The sequence below is a fragment of the Heterocephalus glaber genome, unplaced genomic scaffold, assembly GCF_053883595.1.
Source record: "Heterocephalus glaber isolate CG9 unplaced genomic scaffold, H.glaber_assembly_v1.0 deba00000546, whole genome shotgun sequence".
In the NCBI taxonomy this organism is placed as follows: domain Eukaryota; kingdom Metazoa; phylum Chordata; class Mammalia; order Rodentia; family Bathyergidae; genus Heterocephalus; species Heterocephalus glaber.
In genome coordinates, this window is record NW_028258147.1 from 14,958,124 (window position 1) to 14,979,521 (window position 21,398).

General features: G+C 35.5%; 1 protein-coding gene across 3 annotated transcripts in view; it reads left to right on the top strand.

The window, feature by feature from the left end:
* The window catches only part of Tspan12 (tetraspanin 12), a 71,237-nt gene that overhangs the window by 45,005 nt on the left and 4,834 nt on the right, over positions 1-21,398 (top strand). For all 3 annotated transcript variants that reach the window (XM_021237607.2, XM_087204448.1, XM_087204449.1), the window contains 2 exons: positions 131-238; positions 3,961-4,104. In XM_021237607.2, the coding sequence (XP_021093266.1) occupies positions 131-238; positions 3,961-4,104 (252 nt within the window). The remainder of the gene's footprint in view (positions 1-130; positions 239-3,960; positions 4,105-21,398) is intronic.

Below are 21,398 nucleotides of genomic sequence, written 5' to 3' on the forward strand. Positions count from 1 at the left end.
TTAAATAGCATTTGTCAATTATAATATATTCCAAGTATTTATGTCAGTAGAGGAATGATTGTAATTTAAAATATGTGAGTATGTTCTTCAGTGTGTGTTTGTGAGTTGACATTTTGTATTTTATCTCTAGGTTCCAGTACAGTGGTCAGATATGGTTACTTTGAAAGCCAGAATGACAAATTATGGCTTACCTAGATATCGGTGGCTTACTCACGCTTGGAATTTTTTTCAGAGAGAGGTAAGTGCTACGATTTCTAGAGAACAGAGTATAGAGTAAGTGCCACACTTTCAAATGGATGTTCAAAGGTTTGGTTTTGTTCATTTTCTCTGTTCTCACTCAATTACCAAGGCTGGGCTCAGACTTGTGGTTCTCCTGACTCAATATCCCAAGTGCTGGGATCACAGACACATGGCACTGCAATCACAGTTTTTTATTTTTGAAGATCATTCTCATCTGGACATTTGCAATCGATACATACATCATTATGGGCAGGAAGACCTTGGCTTAAATTCTAGGTGTCCTGCTTACTCTTGCGCTTCTATAATTTACTTAACCTCTTTAACTTTCAGTTTCCTCACTTGTTAAATGGGGTTAATAAAGTACCTATCTCCTCGGAGTGTTAAGAAGATTAAGTGATATCCAATTTAAGAATATAAATTTATCATTCAGCTTATGGTTATTAATGATAACATTAAAATGTAGGGACTTTTGGCCTTTTTTTCAAACCATATAGTACTGCACCCACCCATCTCAAACAGAGACCGTCTTTAGATGTTTAAAATCTGTTGACTTGTAGTTAATCATTGATCTTGCTTCAAACCCAGTTCTTCTCCCCAGCCATTTCCTTATGGTTGCAGTGACATTCCCAGATAGTCAAATATTCCAGTTTCCTTTCATCTGTGTTAGTGCTGGGCTGTCAAGCATATGAGAATGGGTGTATTACCTGATATCCACCTCCCCTCCCAGTTCCTCTGTCGTGTGCTGGGCCAAGGTTCATATCCAGGACAATTTCCAAATCTGGCTATTTGTGTTACAGTTGTTGAGATGGTTAAAATTATCATGAAACACAGATTTCCTATTTATTTAAACACTTCCTGACTTTGTTTGTTTACTGTACAATTATACTAAAAACAACACAAAGGGAAAATAAGTAAGGCATTAGGGAATTTATAGTCATGTCTTCAGCTACTGTTCTGCATAGCTCCTCAGAGCTCCGCATTTTCTAGAATTTATGATAGGAACCATTTTGTGAAAAACAAAGTGAGGTTTTGTATTGTTTTGTTTCTGACGGGAACTCCACCTAGATGGACAATGTGCAAGCACTCCAAGTGACAGCATGTTGTCTTTGGACTTGTTACAAGGTATGTTCCCTTCTTCGCGAGATAGCTGTTTTACATTAAAGGTGGAGACCTCGGAGCATCCTGTGCTGTAAAAGCCCTTTATGTTCGTCTACTAGGACTGCCACCACAAAGTATCACAGACTGGGTGGCTCATTACAAATTTATTTTTTCATGGTTCTGGAGGCTGGAAGTCCAAGATCAAGGTGTTGGCAGTGTTGGTTTCTCTGATGCTTCTCTCCTTGGCCATCTTCTCCCTGTGTATTCCTGTTGTCATCCCTCTAAGTGTCTGTTTAAATTTCTTCTCCGTATAAGGACGTCAGTTGTATTGTATTAAGGCCTGCCCTAATGGTCTTATTTTTATTTAAGTACCTCTATAAAGACCCTATACAAAAGCACTGTTGCTTTCTAAAGTCCTGGAGGCTGTGAATTTGGGTGGAGGGGACACAATTCAGCCTATAACACCTCTCTTCCAAAATAAATTGGAACAGAAGGTCAACTTTTGAGGTTCCAGTTCCTCTGATTCCTCATTCAGTGCTATTCTGTGCATATGTGTCAATTTAATTGGCTCTTCCTTAAGTCCTAGTGCCATTTATTAAATGCCTTTTTAAAAACTAATTTTTTTAAATGTGCTTATTTTTTAACTTAGTGGTTGGATCACAGGCTTTGGAGTAAATAGCATTTTCTGTTTGCTGGCCTGTAACCTTAGGAAGTTAGTTGACCCATTCAGGACCTCAGTTTATTCATCCATAAAATGGTGACTATATGATATTTATGAGAGCTGGAAACAGTGTTGGCAAGAGTAGAGCTTTTTACAGTGCAGTATTAAAGGAGACAGAAAAATGACCAGGAGATGTCGACCATAACCTACATAGTGTTGATGTTGATGTAGCATGAAATGTATCTAAAGTATCTAAAGGAGAGTTTTCAGAAAAAGTTTCAATATAAATTCACTAAATTCTTTCTAGCAAGAAAAACAACTACATAAAAGAAAATATTTCAGTGCCTTATTAAAATAAAAAAAACTGTTACTAAACATAATATGTTTAATTTATTTGGAAAAGTCATTTCTGTGGAGCACCTCATTTCCTGACAAAGCCAGATAAACGGGCTGTTCCATTGTGGATAGAGTCCGAGTGTTCCAAGAACTCCCTTTCTGTCATCAATGTGAAAAGCACTCATGTTATCAGGAAATGAGAGAAATGGGCTTTCTCTGAGTGTGAGGATTTGGAAAGACAGACTTGGAAATGCAGTAGTTTAGGATTTTTAGAAAGTGAAATCTTTGTACTATCTGTATTTTTTTAAGGATACTCAATTAATTGTGTAAAATATGTGATGACAAATTATGTTGACTCAAGCTATGATGCTTATATTGTACTCATGGCTTTTAGAATGGGACTCAGTTTGTGATGTTTATGGTATTTCCATGGCTGTTAGGACAAGTTTATAAAAGGAAAATGCTAAAAATATTTTAGAAGCTTCTCATAATTATAGTATTACTCAGATTTTAGTATTCATCATTTATAATACTCAAGATGATTTTTTTCTTTTTAACACAAGACAAAAATTTCAAAATAAATTTTAGTATGTGTTTCTTGCATGAAATGTTCAGTATTCTTCAAAGTTGATTGTAGCTAAACCTTGAAATAGTGGATTGTGGTATTTTATTATGCAGTGTTAATCTTGAACACAAATTAATCTCTTAGGCTACATAATTTGCATACCAAGTCACTCTTGGCAGTTTTTCCTCAATGACTGCCCATATTCCTCGCCTTTTGACTGTATAGAAGGATACTTCTCTTTTATCCAAGGCAAAAAATTTTTCAGAATAGTTAATTTGTTCTGAATCTAATCTGTACATATCTTTTTGTTTCTAAACCTATGTTAGAGAAAGTTTTTGCTTCTTTGTTAAAATGAGACAAAAAAGCATACAACTGTCTTAAGTGTAATTTAAGAACAAAAATATACTTTTTCCTAAATCTGACTTCACTCAAGGTAAAGGCACATTATTTTTTATGAGATTATGATGATAGAATATGGTCATTTATTTCAGGAACATCACCTGTTGAATGAAAATTCATTGCACAAAGCTATGTTTATATCTCAAAGATTTTGGCAGTTTGATTGGTTAAGGAATTTTTGTGATATGGCCTTTGGTCAACAAATCTTTCTACGTAGATTATGGAAACTTTTAATATGATATTTGAATTTGTTGAGCAATTAAGCTAGTAACTAGGTAATTTCCAAATGGATTGATTTACTGTTCTCTAGTGGCCAGAGATTAATAGTAAAGTTAAAATTTGAGCTATTGGGTTTGTTAGGGTGTGTGTTAAATCTGTCACTCTATGACCAACTCTAAAGGCTCTTAGATGGGACTGAGACTCAGTTATATCTGACTTGTATTTATGTGCTATGGGCATTATTGTTCAGAATTGTTCCATTATGGAGTGGTTAGTTTTTGATATTGGTTAGCCAATATCAACATAGAATGTACATATATCATAAGGTGATGACAGAAGTGAGTTTAGCTCTGAGAACAAAAATTTAAGAAATCTAATGTTTAATCTCTCATAAGTTAAAAAAAATTGTAATTTCTTAGCCTGACTAATAATTCTTTTTCAGTTTAAGTGTTGTGGAGTCGTGTATTTTACTGACTGGCTGGAAATGACAGAGATGGACTGGCCTCCAGATTCCTGCTGTGTTAGGGAATTTCCAGGATGTTCCAAACAGGCCCACCAGGAAGATCTCAGTGACCTTTATCAAGAGGTGAGGCTTTTGCCGTTAACTTACCAGGAACAAAACTTTTCTTAAAAGAACTTCGAAGAATCAACAATATGCCAATGAAATTTTTCTTTTCTATGTAAATCCAAAAGTCCTTTTTTTGTGTGATAGAGGAGAAATAGGATAAAGTTAAAACCCAATATAAAAATCTTTGGAAAAGACTAGGTTTTATAATTAATTGGTTATGAGCTTTACTATCTGGAACCAAGTTCTGTTACCAATTCCTGGGGATCTTTTGAAAACAAAGCATCTTATGTACCTGACTCTAGCTATTTAGAAAGCAGAGTGTGGAGTTCCTGATCAGGGTATGAATTCTGGGGCCTCCCTAGATGTAGAGGAAGAAAAACTCTCCAGAGAAAATACTACGTGCTACTCTTCCACGCCCCCTGCTGGCTGATAACTAGCGATGTCGGTTTTAGTTTACTGGTGAAGATTTGTATTCACTAGAATGTACCAAGACAGTCAGCATATTTGTGTGTTCTGGAAGAATTTATCTGAATCATCAGTTACTCTTTATTAGAAAAAGTTTTCCTAGTCCTTCATTTTCGGTGGAGAGTTTCACACTGTTAACAGTGGAATCCTATTTTCAAATTAAAATCTAAAATTGCACTGTTCAGTGTAATAGCCAATCTGTGTGGTTATTTCTACTAAAATTCAATTAAATTAAAATTTCACTTCATCGGTTGCACTAGCTACATTTCTATTGGCTAGCAGTCTCTTGTAACTAGAGATCTTGCGCTGGAAAATGCAAATATGGGACATTTTCATCGTTACAGAAAGTTTTATTGGGCAGTCTTGGTCAAGAATGAAAACTCAAAATATAAATCAGATGGAAGGGAAACTGCTTAAGCTGAGGGCCTGGGATCAGTCCCCAGATGTATCTCTGCTCATATACCTGGGTAGCATAAAGCACTGACTTAACATAAAGTAACTATTTATACTATTATATGCTACAATGAATGCAACTTTAAAATGAAACACATCAGAATTTATAATACATGCATTTTTACATATTTCAGTATAATTACTTTGGGAGATTATACTATTTTCCCAAGAAACACTATCATGCAAAACATTTTTAGATTGTCTGCCAGGTAAAGATATATATGGTCAATTTATATTTATTAATTAGTATGCTATATTTAACTAGGTAAAAAATGTTATATTACCTACCCATGTGATCTGTAATGCTCATGTCTTAGACGTGAGTAACTTTTGGCTATCAGAAAAATTCACTGGAAATGACAACAGCATGCCACATTTAAGAATATTCAAGGGCTGGGAATTTAGCTCAGTGGTTTCGCCACCTGCTGTGCAAGCACAAGGACCTGAGTTCGATCCCCGGTACCAAAAAAAAAAAAAAAAAAAGAATATTCAAGATGCCATGCCATGTTCTGAAGGCATGCCCCAAAGAAGAGTATCAAATATTTTTTAAGAGTTTCAGAATTGTGCTAGTTTGCTAGGGCTGCTGTTACAAAGTACTACAAGCTGAGTAGTTTCAACAGCAGAGATTTATTGTCTTACAGTTCTGGAGGTTAAAAAATTCAAAATCAGTACACCTGCAGTGTTGGTTCCCTCAAAAAATTGTGAGGAAGAATGTTGCAAGCCTCTCCCTTCTAGTGATTTGCAGGCAACTTTTCTATCATTTCTCTCATACAAACATTACCACTCTGATCTGTGCCTTCATCTCCATGTGAGATTCTCCTCATAGATGTCTGTTTCCAGATTTCCTCTTTTCATAAGAACACCAACTCACGTTGGAGCCCATCTTTCTCAAATATGACTTCATCTTAATTTCATTACATTTGCAACAACCTTATTTCCAAATAAGATTACATTCTGAGGTACAGAGGTTAGGATTTAAACATGAATTTTGGGAAGACAAAATCTAATTCATAATAAGAATTATTAAAATAACTGAATAACTCAGCTCCTTTACTTTAAAATATAATCAAAATACTTATTTTCATTCATACGCCACAGAAGCATTATATTTGGATATCATCATTTTGAATGTATTGTAGGTAGTAACATTTGGCTTCAGTGAGAAGGCATACATAAGGTAGAATTAATAGACCAAAACATTCTTGCGTCAATGTTTCTAGGTGCCTTAGTGATTATGCGAGATCTTTTGCTGTAGGTGAAAGCCAGTACTACATTGGCTAGTCTATAATAGGATGCTCAATTAACAGATGCGGCAAAATCATGTTCATGCCATAAAACAGAAAACAGCATTCAATATTTTTGACATAGCATACAATGAAAATGTAATTATGGATATTCAAATACATTTTAACTTACTGTTAGGCATTAATAAAATAGGTGATTGCAGTATAGATATGTGTAGACATGTGAATTGAAGCCATCAACTTTCCTAATGTGAACTCAAACCATCTGTTGGCTTTCAGAAGTAGCAAGTCAATATGGAAAATTACTGTGCTGCACAACGTAATATAATTTCTGCTTTAGTGATCAGTTCTGATGATGTGATTATAGCTATGACTGAGATCACAAGGCTGACAAAACATAAGTTTGGGAAGACATCAGTTTCATACAAGTCTTTTCATTTTATTCAGATGAAAAATATTCAGTTTAACATTTAAAATCTTTTCCTTGGAAAACACAAAATTCATTTTTAGTACTTTAGCTTGAATTATTTTCACTAATAGTACTTTATAACAGTATACTTTACTTTCAAGATGTCTATAATTGTTGAAAGAAGCCACACTATTATGCATGTGCAAATTGGTAGCCTAGATTATTTTGAATATTTTCGTATTTTGTTCAAAAGACCTTCACTAGCTAGCTGGTATTCTCAGTTATAAGATATTCTTTAGACACAGACTTCCGGCCAATTAAGAAGTTCATTATCAGAATAATCTGTTTTTGCATTTTACAATTAATAGCAGATGCTGATATTGGTAATTATATAGTACATAATTGTATGCATAGTTGATTTACAAAAGTGGATCATTTAGTAGCTTTATGGCACAAGTGTAATTAAATCCATAATTAAAAATATGACTTAATTCCACTTTTCCCTAGAGAACATATGTTTTCTAACTGTAGTGTGTCCAGTGATAATCCAGTAGGAAGATGAGGGTATAAAAGAAGAAATAAGTGAATAACAGCTAGAAGTATTTGGGATGTTTACTCTAAAGTTAAAAACACTAAAGAGCAATATTTTAGATGTCTTCAAGTATTTCAAAGTTCATAATTCAGAACAGGAACTAGATTTACGCATTGTTGCTCCAAGGCCCAGAAGTTACAGGAAGGAAATTTTGAATCAATAGAAGGAAGACCTTGCTCATCAAAATCTGTCCAATTGTGAGACAGGTTTTCTTATAAAATAGTGAGTGTCTCATCACTAAAAATATTAAAGTCAAGGTCAGATAACCATGTCACTGGTGGTATAGAATGGCTTTTTAAATTAAAAATGAATTTGGAATAGATGAACTTCAAGGTACCTTTTATCTTTCATATTCTGTAAGCTCAGAGATAAGAACTGGCTGCAGTTCTGCAATCTTTCTTCGGTAATCTAAAATCAAGGAAATAAATCATTCTCAATCATCTGGTGGCCTGCCTGGTCCCTGACCCAATAATATTTTATGACACATTTTGAAATCTGTGAAAAATGATAGAACAGAAATATAGCAACAATTGCACATTTTAGAAACATTCCCATCAGAGGTGTTGTTACTTTCAGCATAGAACTCCTCCAATGTCCCTGAGAAGCTACATACTTGTATAGAAATACAGGTTTAAAAATCACAGACAAGAATATCTCCGATCCTCAGTTTAGTTACCTTCTATTCATTCATTCAAAATGTTTTGTGATTATCTCCTGAATTCCACGTGCTGTTCTAAATGCTGAGGATATGGGGGAGAATGCTGCAGGTGAAAATATCTCCTCTCTGGTCATTTATATCCTACTTAATGACATAGACATTTGATAAAAAAATTCAGTAATAAAAAATAATTACAGGAGGTAGTAAACATTTCAAAGACTGAATAGGGTAACAGGTGGGACCTTGTTGGTAAGGAAGCTATTTGAGATAGATAGGAAAAGATTATTTTAGAAGGGAGTAGTTGAATTGAGACCAGTAGATGAGGAGAACAGAGCCAAATAAAGATCACAGAAGAGTATTTTTAGCCTGTGGAACTTCAAGTTCAAAGGCTCACCCTCAGGTGGTCCAGACCCAGATTACTGACTATTTGCTAGTCTGTCCTTTGGAATCATCTGTGTAACCATGATCTCCAAATACTGAGTGTTATAACTGGCCTCAGCCAAACGTCAGACTCTGAGTTTCACTTGGTAAAATACAAGTAGAGAGTGCATCTCTTCCTTCTTTCAGTGCTGAGTTTTCCACCATACTCGCTACTAAAGTATTATGTCTTGACTTGATCTGAAGAAATAAGTGGAGAAAGGAAGAAGAAAAAAGAGGAAGAGAGAAAACAAGTCTTTATATAGCAGAGATGATCCACCTCTTGCCTATGGACATGGACCCTTCTTGGATGGACTTCAAGGGACAAAGGAATAGGCAATACTGCCAAAATTGTTTTCAGTATTTTAGATGTGTTTGCCAGTGAATAGGAGCCATAGCTTTCATCAGCTCTTCTTGGGATTCAATTGTAGGGAATACTTGCAATTTTTATCTCAGATGGAAAAAAAAGCATAAACAGCCCCTCAAAGGGACAGAAATGCCATTCTGCTTCTCTGTGTGCCACCTCAAGAAAAATAAATGGAAGTAAACAAGCTCACAACAACCCTACTTCAGATAGACCCACTCCAAATGTAAAGCAATGCAGGACAGAAAGTCAAGCAAAATGTACCTCCAGAGACACATTGTTCTGTAGTCAGAAGAAAGAGTACTGCTAAAATATATTGGCTCTTTCTTTGGAGAAATAATATTCTCAGAAGTTTATGTAAGGTCTGGAGAGAGAGACACCCTCCAAGTGGCTGTATGTCTTTTGGGACACTTTTCCTGTAAACCCTTAGACTTCTTATGTTCCATGTGTTGAGTATGAATTTCAAGTGCTCTTAATAATTTTTTTATGACAATAATGTTGCCCCAAACCATTTATGACTCTTCATATGTTTATTTCTTCTTCGGGTATCAGAAAACATCTACAAATAAAGGAGATGAGGAAGAGCAGGGAGTGTAGAAGTAAAGGAATGTGAATTTTTTTCTCCAGTCTTCACTTCCAGGACAAAGAACCTGGGTGATTATAAGAATGTATAGATCTTCACACAACATAAACAGACCTATAATGATGCTCTTCGAGATTAAAGGTTGAGACAGCTCATGGTGGAAAACAAAAATAATTATTCAGTCATACTTGTTAAAGACAATGAAAAAGACTTTATTCAAAGTGGGACTATTGCAGTAGGCACTGCAGAGCACTGCAATGGGGGAGACAAATTTGGTTCGACTCTGAATACAGCATGGACAACTTGGAATTTATAGTCAAGGAACAGGCTGAGTCAATGGATGGAAAATTGCTAAGTGACAACATTAGGAGTAAGGAGGGATTCTTGCCAATCTGAACCAATAGAAGTCTTGCTGAATACAGGCCGTGGTGATCAGAAGTTTCTTGGGGAAGGAGAGGTGTGTGAAGGATGAGGAAGCTGATTATATATCAAAAGTGATCAATATGAAGAATGGGGAATTCTAAACAAACTTAGCAGAATTCTTGCTAAAACTGAGCAATGTGCAGGCAAACATGGGATCATGAAAGTCTAAAAGTCAAAGTCTAGTTGAAAAACAGCTCAGGGGAGCCTGAATAGAGTTTGGTCATAGAGGAAAGCTTTTGTCAATCAATACTGTTGGAAATTTTTGTTCTCTCCATTGAGTATTGTATATTGGTTGAGCTCAGAGTTGCAAATTCACAATTTTTAGCTCCAACTTTGGTGATTGGTCTTGTCCTTGCCATCTCCTATGTACTCTGCTGTCTTTGGAAAATGGTATTTGTTTTATAATCAATATACATTCTTTTTTATCCTGGGCAATAGCTCAGCCCTCAGTGCTTTCAATTAGCATTCATCTTCTGTTAGCATCTTTGAACAGTTTGAAAGATTAGCCAATACTCTGTGTATTTGTTTTGACTAATAGAAACAATTTTTTGTTTTATAATGTTCATGTACAATATCCTGTTACCATAAATTTTTCCTCAGGTCTTTTGAACCAGAAGTGGAGACATGACAAAGGCTGTAGGATTTAAAAAAAAGACTGTCTGAGGCAGGAGGATCACGCATTCAAGGCTAGCCTGAGCTACATAGCAAGTTTGAAGCCAGCTTGGAACACAGTGAAACCCTGTCTCAGAAAAAGAAAACAATAGCAAAAATGCTGTGATGGGGAAGATAAGGCATAGAGTTCTAGCAAGTGCTACCTAGTTACTGATTCAGTTTGTTCTTAGTCTAGGTAACCCTGCTCTTAGGTTGATACTGGGAGTCTTCTAAGGACCAAAAAATTTCTTCACCTGGTACAAAACAAAAAAGAACTAAAAAGCAGGAAGTGAGAAATAATAGCTTAGGCTTCCAGCCAGGTACTGGCTAGTTACACTAACACGAAGTTGGCCAAACCTGCATGGAAAGGATCTCCACATCAGTGGCTAGAATATGAGGTACGCATTAGATAACTTACAGTGGGGCACAAAAAGGAGCTGACATCTTTAATCACCATTCATTTGATGATTGAGATGACCAGTGGAGGCACATAATGGTGGTATTAACTCACTGGCCTGCCAACCTTAGGTGATCAGTCAGTAGGTGCTATCCAGGCACACATAATATTTGAGTGACAAGGGGCTGAAAAAGTCCTGCCAAGGCTAGGAGCACTGATGCAAAATGAGCATGGCTGGAGCTCAGGGCATGGGGCACGCTGCAGACCGAGATGCCTGGGCCTGGGGTTATAAAAAACCCTGTGTGTCCAGCTAACACATGGATTGTGTACTGAAATCTCTGAATAGTTGCCAAATGAAGCAGCAAGTGTGTTCACAAAGTTGAGGCATTATTATAAAAGGAAGACTTAGGACAGAGTAGTCATGGGATGCTGATTTATTATAATAATAAAGCTGCTCTCAGATAAACACACATAGAGCCTCCTGCCTGGATAGTAAACGGTAGGCAGCTTTTCAGGCTCAGTGGTTATTTAGATGGAATATCACCAAGAAGTTCCAATCTCAGGATTCTTTTATATGAAGTCAAAGACTCTCCCTCCGCCTCTCTGCTGACTCCATTATCTCTTCCAAAACTGCCAGCAGGATGAGGTTGACTCTGGCTTGGAGTGGTATCTGCTTTATCATTCAAAGCCCTGCAGGACCAGTTAAGGCATAGTGGGGGGAAGATCCCTTTCATCTTCAGGCTTTGCTTGATGTAATCAGGCCTCAAACTGTTCAGCCAGTTTTGCTTCAGGTATACAAATGCATTCTTCTTTTCTTTCATTCTCTTTCTTGACAAAGTTCAATTGTGAGTATCCTGTTTCCTATTCACTGTTCAGTCAAACAACTTCTCCTCTTGTGATTTTATTAGTAAACACTTGCAATTTTTGCCCTTAGAATGCACTGATATGAAAGCTTTCATAATAGTCTGACCTGAGAAAGTACCTTTAACAATAACAATTTTAAATTTTGCTTAAAAATCAGGATGCTAGTGAGCATTGTGAAGAATAAGATAAGGTGGGGAGGTGCAGAGAGGATTGGATCTTCAGGCAGAGAAACTGAGTAGCAGCTTTTGGGTTAATTCATGTAATTATAATAAAAGACTGTGTCACGAGCAGGTACCGTGGGTAAAGAGGACTCGGACTCGGATGGCAGTTCACACACTTATCTTATATTATCACAAGTCACTTCAATACAATTACTACACAATATTAAGTCTGCCAATTACCACGTCCCTGTACCTGTACTGCGCAAGTCCAGGTGTGCAGATGTCTCAGGTGTGCAGATGTCTCAGTCGATAGTCAGATCAGCAGAGTGACTGGTCGACTGGTCGGTGGGACGGATTGTCGACTTGCTTACGGTCTTCAGCTCCTTTTATACTATTCTAACTGGGCGTTCGTCGTATTGGTTCAGACTTATCACACTGTCCATTTTGGGGTACACCCTGTCCAGTTCAGTGTACACCCTGTCCAGTTCAGGGCACACCCTTATCAGTTCCATACCGCGTAAGGTTCTACTTTCATATCTTATGGTTACACATCATTATATCATACTTAGGTTACAGCACTCTTAAAGTCACAGCACACTTTAGGGTTACAGCACACTTAGGGTTATACAATTCCATCTTATTTCAAAGTGTTCTCCACATTCCATCCCCTGAATCTGTAAGCATCTCAATCAGAGGCGGTTACAAGATTCACAGAAAAATCTGGTTAATGCCTGGCTTCGCTTGGTTTTCACTATCCATTTCCAATTATGCCATGCAGAATATTGGTATATCATTTCTAGCATTGCATCTTTAGCAATAATTCTTACACATATATCTTGTAGTGATACTGGTGGTGATTGTGTTTGGGTACATTGCATGCGTACTAGTGCATGTATGAACGGTGGTCTATTTATTAGGGTAGCATGTATCCATGTTGGTGAATAGTTATAATATAGTGACATGTATTGTGTTATTAATAGACTGATTGTTCTCTGTGCTATCTCAAAATCATATTGGCGTAGTTTGTGGCATACCAATGGATGGTATATGGTGTGGAATAGGAAGTATATAAAATCTTGTGAGTTATCATCAGTACCTGTTAATAATAATGAGGGTGTTGTGCAGAATTTACAATGATGTGCCATTAAATATTCAAATCCGAAGCCTCTGAATAACAGGTCTATTGGTGTGTGGGTTTCAGTAAATGTCATTCTCACAAAGTGTTCCATATGTTTTTCTGCACAAAATCTTCTTTCTGATTCATATGATATTGGTCTCATGAACCATGGTTCTTCTTTTTTAGATTTCTTGTTACATCTCTGTTTGCTCCAGTAGGTGTCCCATCTCACGAGGGTACTGGAGTTGTTGTCTGAGGACATCTTTGTAGTTTTCTGAAAAAGAATTCTTGAAACAAAACTTATAAATAATGGTTAAAAATTTTATCATTATAACAGCACATATAATTGCTAACATGATTTTAAAGATATGCTTAATCCAATAAAATGGGTCCCAGTTTGGATAACATATTGTATTAAATGTGAGTATCCTTTTGATCATACTCCATATTGTTCAGGGTCCTGAGTTGGTCAGTGTGCCTTTTGGGAGAGTTAAATCTTTATCTATCAAAGCTACTACTTGTTGGATTTTCTTATGGATTTCTTTTGAAGTATTTAATTCTTTGATGGTTTGTTCATGTAAACTCTCTAACTGTTTGGAGTTGAAGTCTGATATTTCCATCAGCTGTTTGGCTTTATTAATTATGTTTTGGATGTTTTGTAATTCAGTGTCCCATGAGAATGAAAATGCATCCATGCCTGGATATTTTTGTTGTATTCATATTGTTGTTGATGATTCCAATTGTAATATATGAGATAGATTTCTTGGGTTGCAAGTTGTCAGCATTATGATTGATGCATTGTGTACAATGAAACATCCTGGATATAGAGTATAATTAAATATAGCATCGTTGTGGCTTGTTGTGTTATAATTATTGATGGTGAGATTAGCCATTGTTGTAGTACATACCAAATGTTGGTAGTTACCTAGGTCCTGTAGTTTGTGAAATACCTTGGTAAGTGCTACATCTGATTCTATTGGTTCATATACCTTGTTGTGTGGGTATACAAATGTGTTTCCAAATCTGAATGTTTGGGATATTGGTATTGTTATATATATTTCATTAATTGATGCACATATATGTTGCCCTGTGGGGATTATCCAGTCATCATTATATCTTTTAGGTATGTTGATAGCGTTGTATGCTTCCATTGCATTCAGGAGGCTTATTTGAACAACATTTATGGTGCAAATTCCTGAAGTACATATTGAATCTCTATTTGGGTTTAGTATTGTTTTATAAAATGAGGTTTCTGTTCCTTGTCCTGTTGTGAATAAAATGTCCAAATCCCTGTAAATTAGATCCAATAGTCTTGTATGTTTGTTGCATTTTAAAGTTTCATATATTGATTGTGTTGATGATATTAGGGTGTTTTGTAGAGTGCTTGTTTCATCATGTTGTTTTTTAAGTTGTTCTATTATCAATCCTTGTTCTTCTGTTATATGTTGTGTTACTGTTTGCAATATTCCTAAGTTTTCAGATATGGTGTGTATTGCTTGTGCTTGATCTTGGGTTAAATGTTGTAGTTGTTCAATTTTTGTAGCTTGTTCTCTTACTGCGGCTGATGCAATAAGTGCTCCTATTGCTGTTCCTGCTACAAACCATAGTCCTGCTGCAATTTGCAATGGTTTTCTTCTTAAGTTTTGTTGTCCAGTAGTATATGTGTAAAGTGGGTGTGTGAAACCATTTTCACATTGTTTAGTAATTATGTCCTGTAAGTTTAGATGTATTTCCAAAAGTTGAATTTGCGGTGATAATATGAGATGAACTGGGGTAGTCAGATCTGGAACTGACCAGGGTGCTTCTTTAACCATAGGTGTTGTATTTGTTGGGGGTATTATGTATCCTGTTATGTAATGTGCTGTGAGAAATCTTCTTCCATTTTCTACATCTCCTCTATTCATCATGCATGGTTGATTGGAGTGTTGGTTGTTATTACATCTTTGTCTATTTATTGGAAAGTGGTATATGTTATCCCAATTCTCTTGATCTAGTATTGTCATTATTGATGCATTTAGTAGTGGTCTGTGTGCTATGAAGTCTCCTCTTGACCATTTCTTTGTTATTGGATGTGATAATACCATGGAGAATATATATGGTAGGCTGTTGTGGTTAATTTCGTTTATACCTTTAGCTTCCATATTCCATGTTCTCCACCAATGTAAGTTCTTGTGTGACCACTCATCTAATGAGTATTGTGGTATAGTAAAGTTTTCAACATCTGATCTGCTAATAAGTCCTGGTATGTGTATGTTATTTAAAGTGATTTGTGGGAATGTATACTTGTTTGTCCATCCTTCATACCATGAAGTTATGTTGTTATGAGTATTAGTAAATGTTATATTATGCAATTCTGTATTTATATCTAATGGTATTAGGAAATTAATTGCATCATTATAATTCCATGGTGTCAAATTGCATACTTGGAAGTTGTGTCCAAATTTCATATTCCATGTCATATTAAATAAGGGTTTTTGGTTGGTTATGTTAAACCACCAAGATGTTACTGAGAAGCTTCTTTTTATTGTTCCTTTATATGTGCGATTAAACCAAACAAAGCAATTTTGTATTGGTTTGTTATTTATGGTGATGCTTAATAGCTCTCTTGTATCTGTGGGTTGTGTCTCTAAGTATGTGTTATTTTTAAATAATGTTTCATTGAGTTTACTTGTGTTTGTTATATAAACTGGTACCTGCCCGAAGTAGCCTGCATAAGATAAAAGGGGCAGAAGGATGCTGTTGAGGGCCCCTCCCCCTTCCCTTGTTGCTTTTGCTGTCTTCTGCCACAATGAACGGATCCCCCTCTGCCATGTGCCACTCTGCCTTAGAGCCAGCTGATTATGGACTGAAATCTCTACAAACTGTGAGCTAAATAAACCCTTTCCCCTCTAACTTTGGGTGTCAGGTCTTTTGTCTCAGCAATGAGAGAAAAGTAACTAAGACAGTTGTGATGTGTTTCACCTTTGTCCTGACCCTTTCAAGGACCTAACCTTATCTGACTGCCTATAATATTTCTACTCAACTCAGCTGTCTGTAATACAAACACCCCTGTATTTTTGTGCTAAGTCTGATGAAAGAAGTGGATGGTTGTAGAGAAAAATGATCAGATGAAAAGGGATAAAATAGTTCCAAGTTGGGAAGGTGGGACTGCAGCAAGGACTGTTTCAGATTCTTTCCTGTGTTTCTATATGAAATCCTCCCTTCCCCAGCCCCAGGCATAAAGCAAGACACTTGTCTCATGAGGATCTTCAGGGGAGAAAGGAAGGGATCAGAAAAATGACCTTCCTAGCTTTATGGCTTACTTCAGGAGAGAGGAACTCTAGATTATATAGTCTGCCTTGGGGACAACAGGAGCAGGAGAAAGGAGGGAGGAAGAAGGGCGGAGAAGCCTTCCTGCTTCTGCAATCTTCCAGTCTCTTTCAGCTCAGAAATAACTGAGCATGCCAAGGCACCATCCTCTGGGGTGTTGTGTTCTGTCATAGAGCTGGTCAGTGACTGAGCTTGAGTCTATCTGATTCCAAAGCCCAGGCTTATAGACACTGAATTTTTCAGATGCTGAATACATGGTCAGGAACTAGCTGAGTGTTTGCAGTATTCATCATTTCTAAACCTCAACTCCTTCATGTAATACATATGATATTAGCAGTAACTACCTCACATTATGTTACAAAGATAAACTGACTACTACATGGAAACCCTTCACACACTACTTGGCACATAATAAACCCACATTTTCAGTGCACAGTGGTAGATAATGACAGTAATAACAGTAATTTATTGAAGTAAATAGAAAAATTTGTGACCTACTATTAGATTTTTAACTAGCTAAATTGCCTCTAGTTTTGCTTGTAATGAGAGGGAAGTGTGCTTTTCATGGTTATATAACTTTGTGCTGGCCAAAGGTATATTTTTGGGTCAAAATTTTGGGGACTTTGTGGTTTTCCCTCTTCCATCTAACTTTTTAGATGAATAGTGAAGGTGAACCGTTTGCATGAGGGTCCGTGAGTAATGTCTTCTGCTCAGCAAGGCAAGGGACACTTCTTGCAGCTGGAACTGGCCTCTCTGGTGATTTTGGTCTCTGATAACTATATTTTTTGGTAAAATAGAAAAGCATGCAATAAATGCAGTCTTTAAAATTTAATGATTCTCCTACCTTATGGGGCTGCTGTGGGAATTCAATGAAATATAAAGGCCTCCCATATATTAAAAAATAATAAAATGATTTTTTTCTACTGCATTTCCTATACATTGTTTAACTTTACTTTAAAGAACAGAAAGTCTTGCTGTGGATTTTATTGCTTGTTTATTTCTTTTCTTACACAAGCACTTATTTCCCTGTTGGTTTAAGATTATCAGTAGATAATTTTTGATCCAGCCTGTTTAATGTCTTAAGAGTACATGAAATCATGAACTGATACCATTCAGTTCTTTAATTCTGGAAGAAATAGGACTGAAGATTGTATATTTCTACCTGACAATCAAAAAATCATTTCCAACTTGAGAGTTATGTTTATCATCAAAACTCAATTATAAAAGTATCAATATTGGCTTGTATTGCAACCTAGGTTTTATTTATTCTTTATGAACATTATAAGGCTGTTTGATTTTTTTGGTGTGGCCTGTGAATATTAAGTAATGAAAAGCCATGATGTTCTTCCAATTTTAGAAACTCACTTTGGAGATGCATCAGAATCATTTCAACTGTATAATTTCCTCAGGTGAAATGAGGCATCCTGACATGCCTTCAAATAGATTCTAGGAAATGTAAGGACTCATGCTCTTTCTCTGACAAAGGCAGTGTTATTATTTACAGTTAATAGTTGACTAGAATTTTAATAATACAGCCAGTAAAGTAGGTTAGACAGCAAGTCTTATTCATACCCTTGAGTTAAGTGAGGTTATTAACTAGGGCTACTGTAGATTTACTTGGGAAAAAACATAACTGAATAAAATCAACTCATTGTTTTATTTTGAGAAAAGCAAATCAGTAAAATTCAGTTCTTTTCTATCTGGGAGAAAACACCCTTTGTGAAATGAAATGCAGTTTTGATCTCTAACATTTCTGTTACCTCGTTTGGCTCACTCAGCCAAAGTTTGTTTATGCAACTGAATACCTTTGAATAAAAGACATTATATAGAAACATCAATATTTTTTCTCTATCTCTCATATCTTGTTTTTCAACAAAAGTGTCCAAGTTTACACTGAAAAAATGTGAAGTATATGCAGAATTATTTTTCTGGCTCAAAATAAGCTCAGATTATGTTTAGGTTGAATTACTTCAATAAGAATGTATGTAGAATTAACAATAAAGCCTGGAGCTACCTCTGTGAAGAATTTAGAAAGTGGCTGAGGAGGAAAATTATCTTATATAGAGGAATATTCTTTTGAAAAGTTCATCTTTAACTTGAAGTATTTGTGTGAATAATTGATTGATACTCAGTGTGCAAGTTTCTACAATGCTTTCTAAGCTATCAAAGAAATTAAATTTTGCACACCATAGAGAATTTTTTTCTGTTATTTGAATGTTTACGTCTACCTCATTCAATCAAGTATTTAATGCAGCATGAAAGAAAATGTGATGAATTAAGAACAAAGTAGAAATAGAATTGGAAAGTCAAGGCTAAGTGGAAGAGTAAGCAGATATGCTTACTATAAAGGCAAACAGGGTTACTGTAGTTGAGTTTCCTGTTAGCCTCTGAGCTTTTTGATGACTCAGCTGAAAAGACAGACTCATCTGTTTAATTCTAATGTTAGAAGAATAAGTATTCCAATTTTTCAAAGTGGAAAATTCTAAAAGATTTTTCCAAGTGAGATCTTATATCTATCTACTACTCTGAAGTAATCTAGGAAAATGTCTTCAATATTATTTTTCACATGTCGGGTGACTTCTTATAGCGTTTTTTACTACATGTCACTAAAATGCATCTCAATTGAGAATAATATGCAAGGGCTTACGTTAATAATGTGTACTGCAAGTTGGCAGATTTTGTCAATATGGTTTGATGATTACATATAAATGAAAGTACTTAAAGGTATCAGTTGATTTTATTTATTTTAAATAATCTAGAGATAGTAGTTCTTCCTGAAAGGTTCTTGATAGGAGAGCACAAAATATAATTTAATGTATTCTCATGACAAACTTAAGGACTAAAATTCTGTGTTCTTTGAAAGATTATCTATGTGCTTTGTAAACTGAATGAAGAGGTGATACGATTGATATATTATTTTTTAAATTGAGGAATGGACCTTTGTACTGAATAAACCACATTGCTTATCTTAACATAGAGATAGTATTCAGGAAGGAGGTAAAGTGCCAACTATGTGCCATAACAATACAACCCTATGTCCACTCTTCTAGGAAACCCAAGATCCATTCAAAATTGATTGTCCTTAAAATGTATAATAGGTAATGTGAAATAGGAAGAAAAGGGGCAAAGGGGAAGGAAGTGGGAGGGCTAGGGGAAAGGATAGAAGGGAATGGGATTAATATGAGACAATGGAAAAATAGGAACAAAATCTTTGTAAATAGGGAGGAATGGAGGGGTTGAAGGGAGGGCTGGGCAAGGGTGAAAAATAAGAACCAAGAGAGATTATGTAAAGGTGCAAATTTCCAATGATGAATGTCATTATATTGTATACCTAAAATGTACCAATGATTAGAATGAATAATCGATAATGTAAAATAGGAAGAAAAGGTCCAAAGTGTTAGGGGTAGTGGGAGGGGCAGGGGAAAGGAAAGAAGGGAAAGGAAAAATGCTGAGAAATGGAAAAAATGGAAATAAAGTCTTTGTAAATAGGGAAGGTTGGAGGGGGTGAAGGGAGGGCTAGGAATGGGGAAAAAATAAGAACCAAGATGCATTATGTAAAGGTACAAGTTCCCAATGAGAAATGTAATTGTGTTGTATACCTAAAATGTACCAATAAAAGAATTTAACAAAATAAATAAATAAATAAAAATGTTACTTTAAATTATTGATACAATAAAGCTCATCTACCCCCCAAAATTGATTGTTTTAAAATTGTATTGCATTTTCTAATTTTTTAAGATTAAAAATCTAGGGCTGGGGATTTAGCTCAGTGGTTCTGGCGCCTGCCTCGCAAGCGCAAGGTCCCGATTTCGATCCCCGGTACCAAAAAAAAAAAAAGATTAAAAATCTATGTCATTTTCAAAGAAACATCAACAAGATCAGCACAATCCAAAATTGGATCATCAGAATGATGAAGTACATGCATTTGGAAAATTTGAAGAAATTAGGAATAATTAACCAGGAGAAGAGTTTGGTTAAAGGGAAAGGTATGATTCTTCAGATATGACTCCTTACTTTTATGGAAAAGGGATGGTCAAAGGGCAAGCCTAGAATTAGTGCATCCTATTACAAAGGCAAGTTCCATCAAAACAATGCTTAGATGGAGAAGAGGTCATTCCGAAGCCCTTATTATACCTAGTTAGCTAATGTCACTTCAGAAGTGCTTTTAAACCATGTTTTTAAAAAATAGAAAGTTGAGCCCTTTGATTTCCAAGTTTCCTTTTCACTCTACAATATTTGATATTAAGTAATATATGTTATTCCCAAACTGTCCCAGATAAGATAATTTACTGTACCTTATAAGAAACAAATATGATTGTGTAAAAAATCCTAATAGATGTTCCAGAATGCCAAAATATCAAACAATAGATTGTACCTTTTTATCAATTGGTGCTTTGTTTTACTAATATATTTTAAAAAGAAATATTTCCTCTCCTGTACAATTTCTCAAATTAACATGGTATAAGCCCATTCACTCCAAGTGTTCTGTCGCCTGATTAAACTTTGTTGCTGTTTCCTTACCATTGCATGCCATGTCCAATTCTTTGTTCATGGTGCACAAGAACCTAGAAACCCATCCAGGACCCCATTGTCCATTGTAACAGCGCCCCAGCAAGGAGACTCTTGCCAGATGTATCCCCTCAATATTGCATTTCTCAGTCTTCAGAAATGTAAGAAATAAATTTATCCTCTTTATAAAAAATAAAATGAATTAAAATGAAATGAGATACCAATAAAAATAAAGAACTATATAGGCAAAATTTAAGCCCCAGAGACTATTGAAAAGGTAATGATGAAATGATCATTGACTGATAACATTTTGTAGCATTGAACTATCAGTTTGTGTATTTCTTGAATAGTTTACCTTTTTGAAAATACATTAGTATCTGTAGTCATAATATTTTACAGTAGATCTCTTGAATTTTATTTTTCCTAACTGTAATTTTGTACCTTAAATTGTTTATGTTTAATTCTGAAATTATAATTACTACTAAAATACTGATCTACCCACATGAAGTTTTTTATATTCATTAGTGACCCATCTTTGTATTAAATACTAAGAGCATAAGTAACAAATCGATAGTCATAGCCCAAAGCCATTTATGTTGATCTCTTGAAAGACAGGAATGAGGATATAGTTCCACATTGCCTGGCAATAGTATTAAATGAAGTATCTACATAAAATAATTTTCCTCAGGTCTGAAA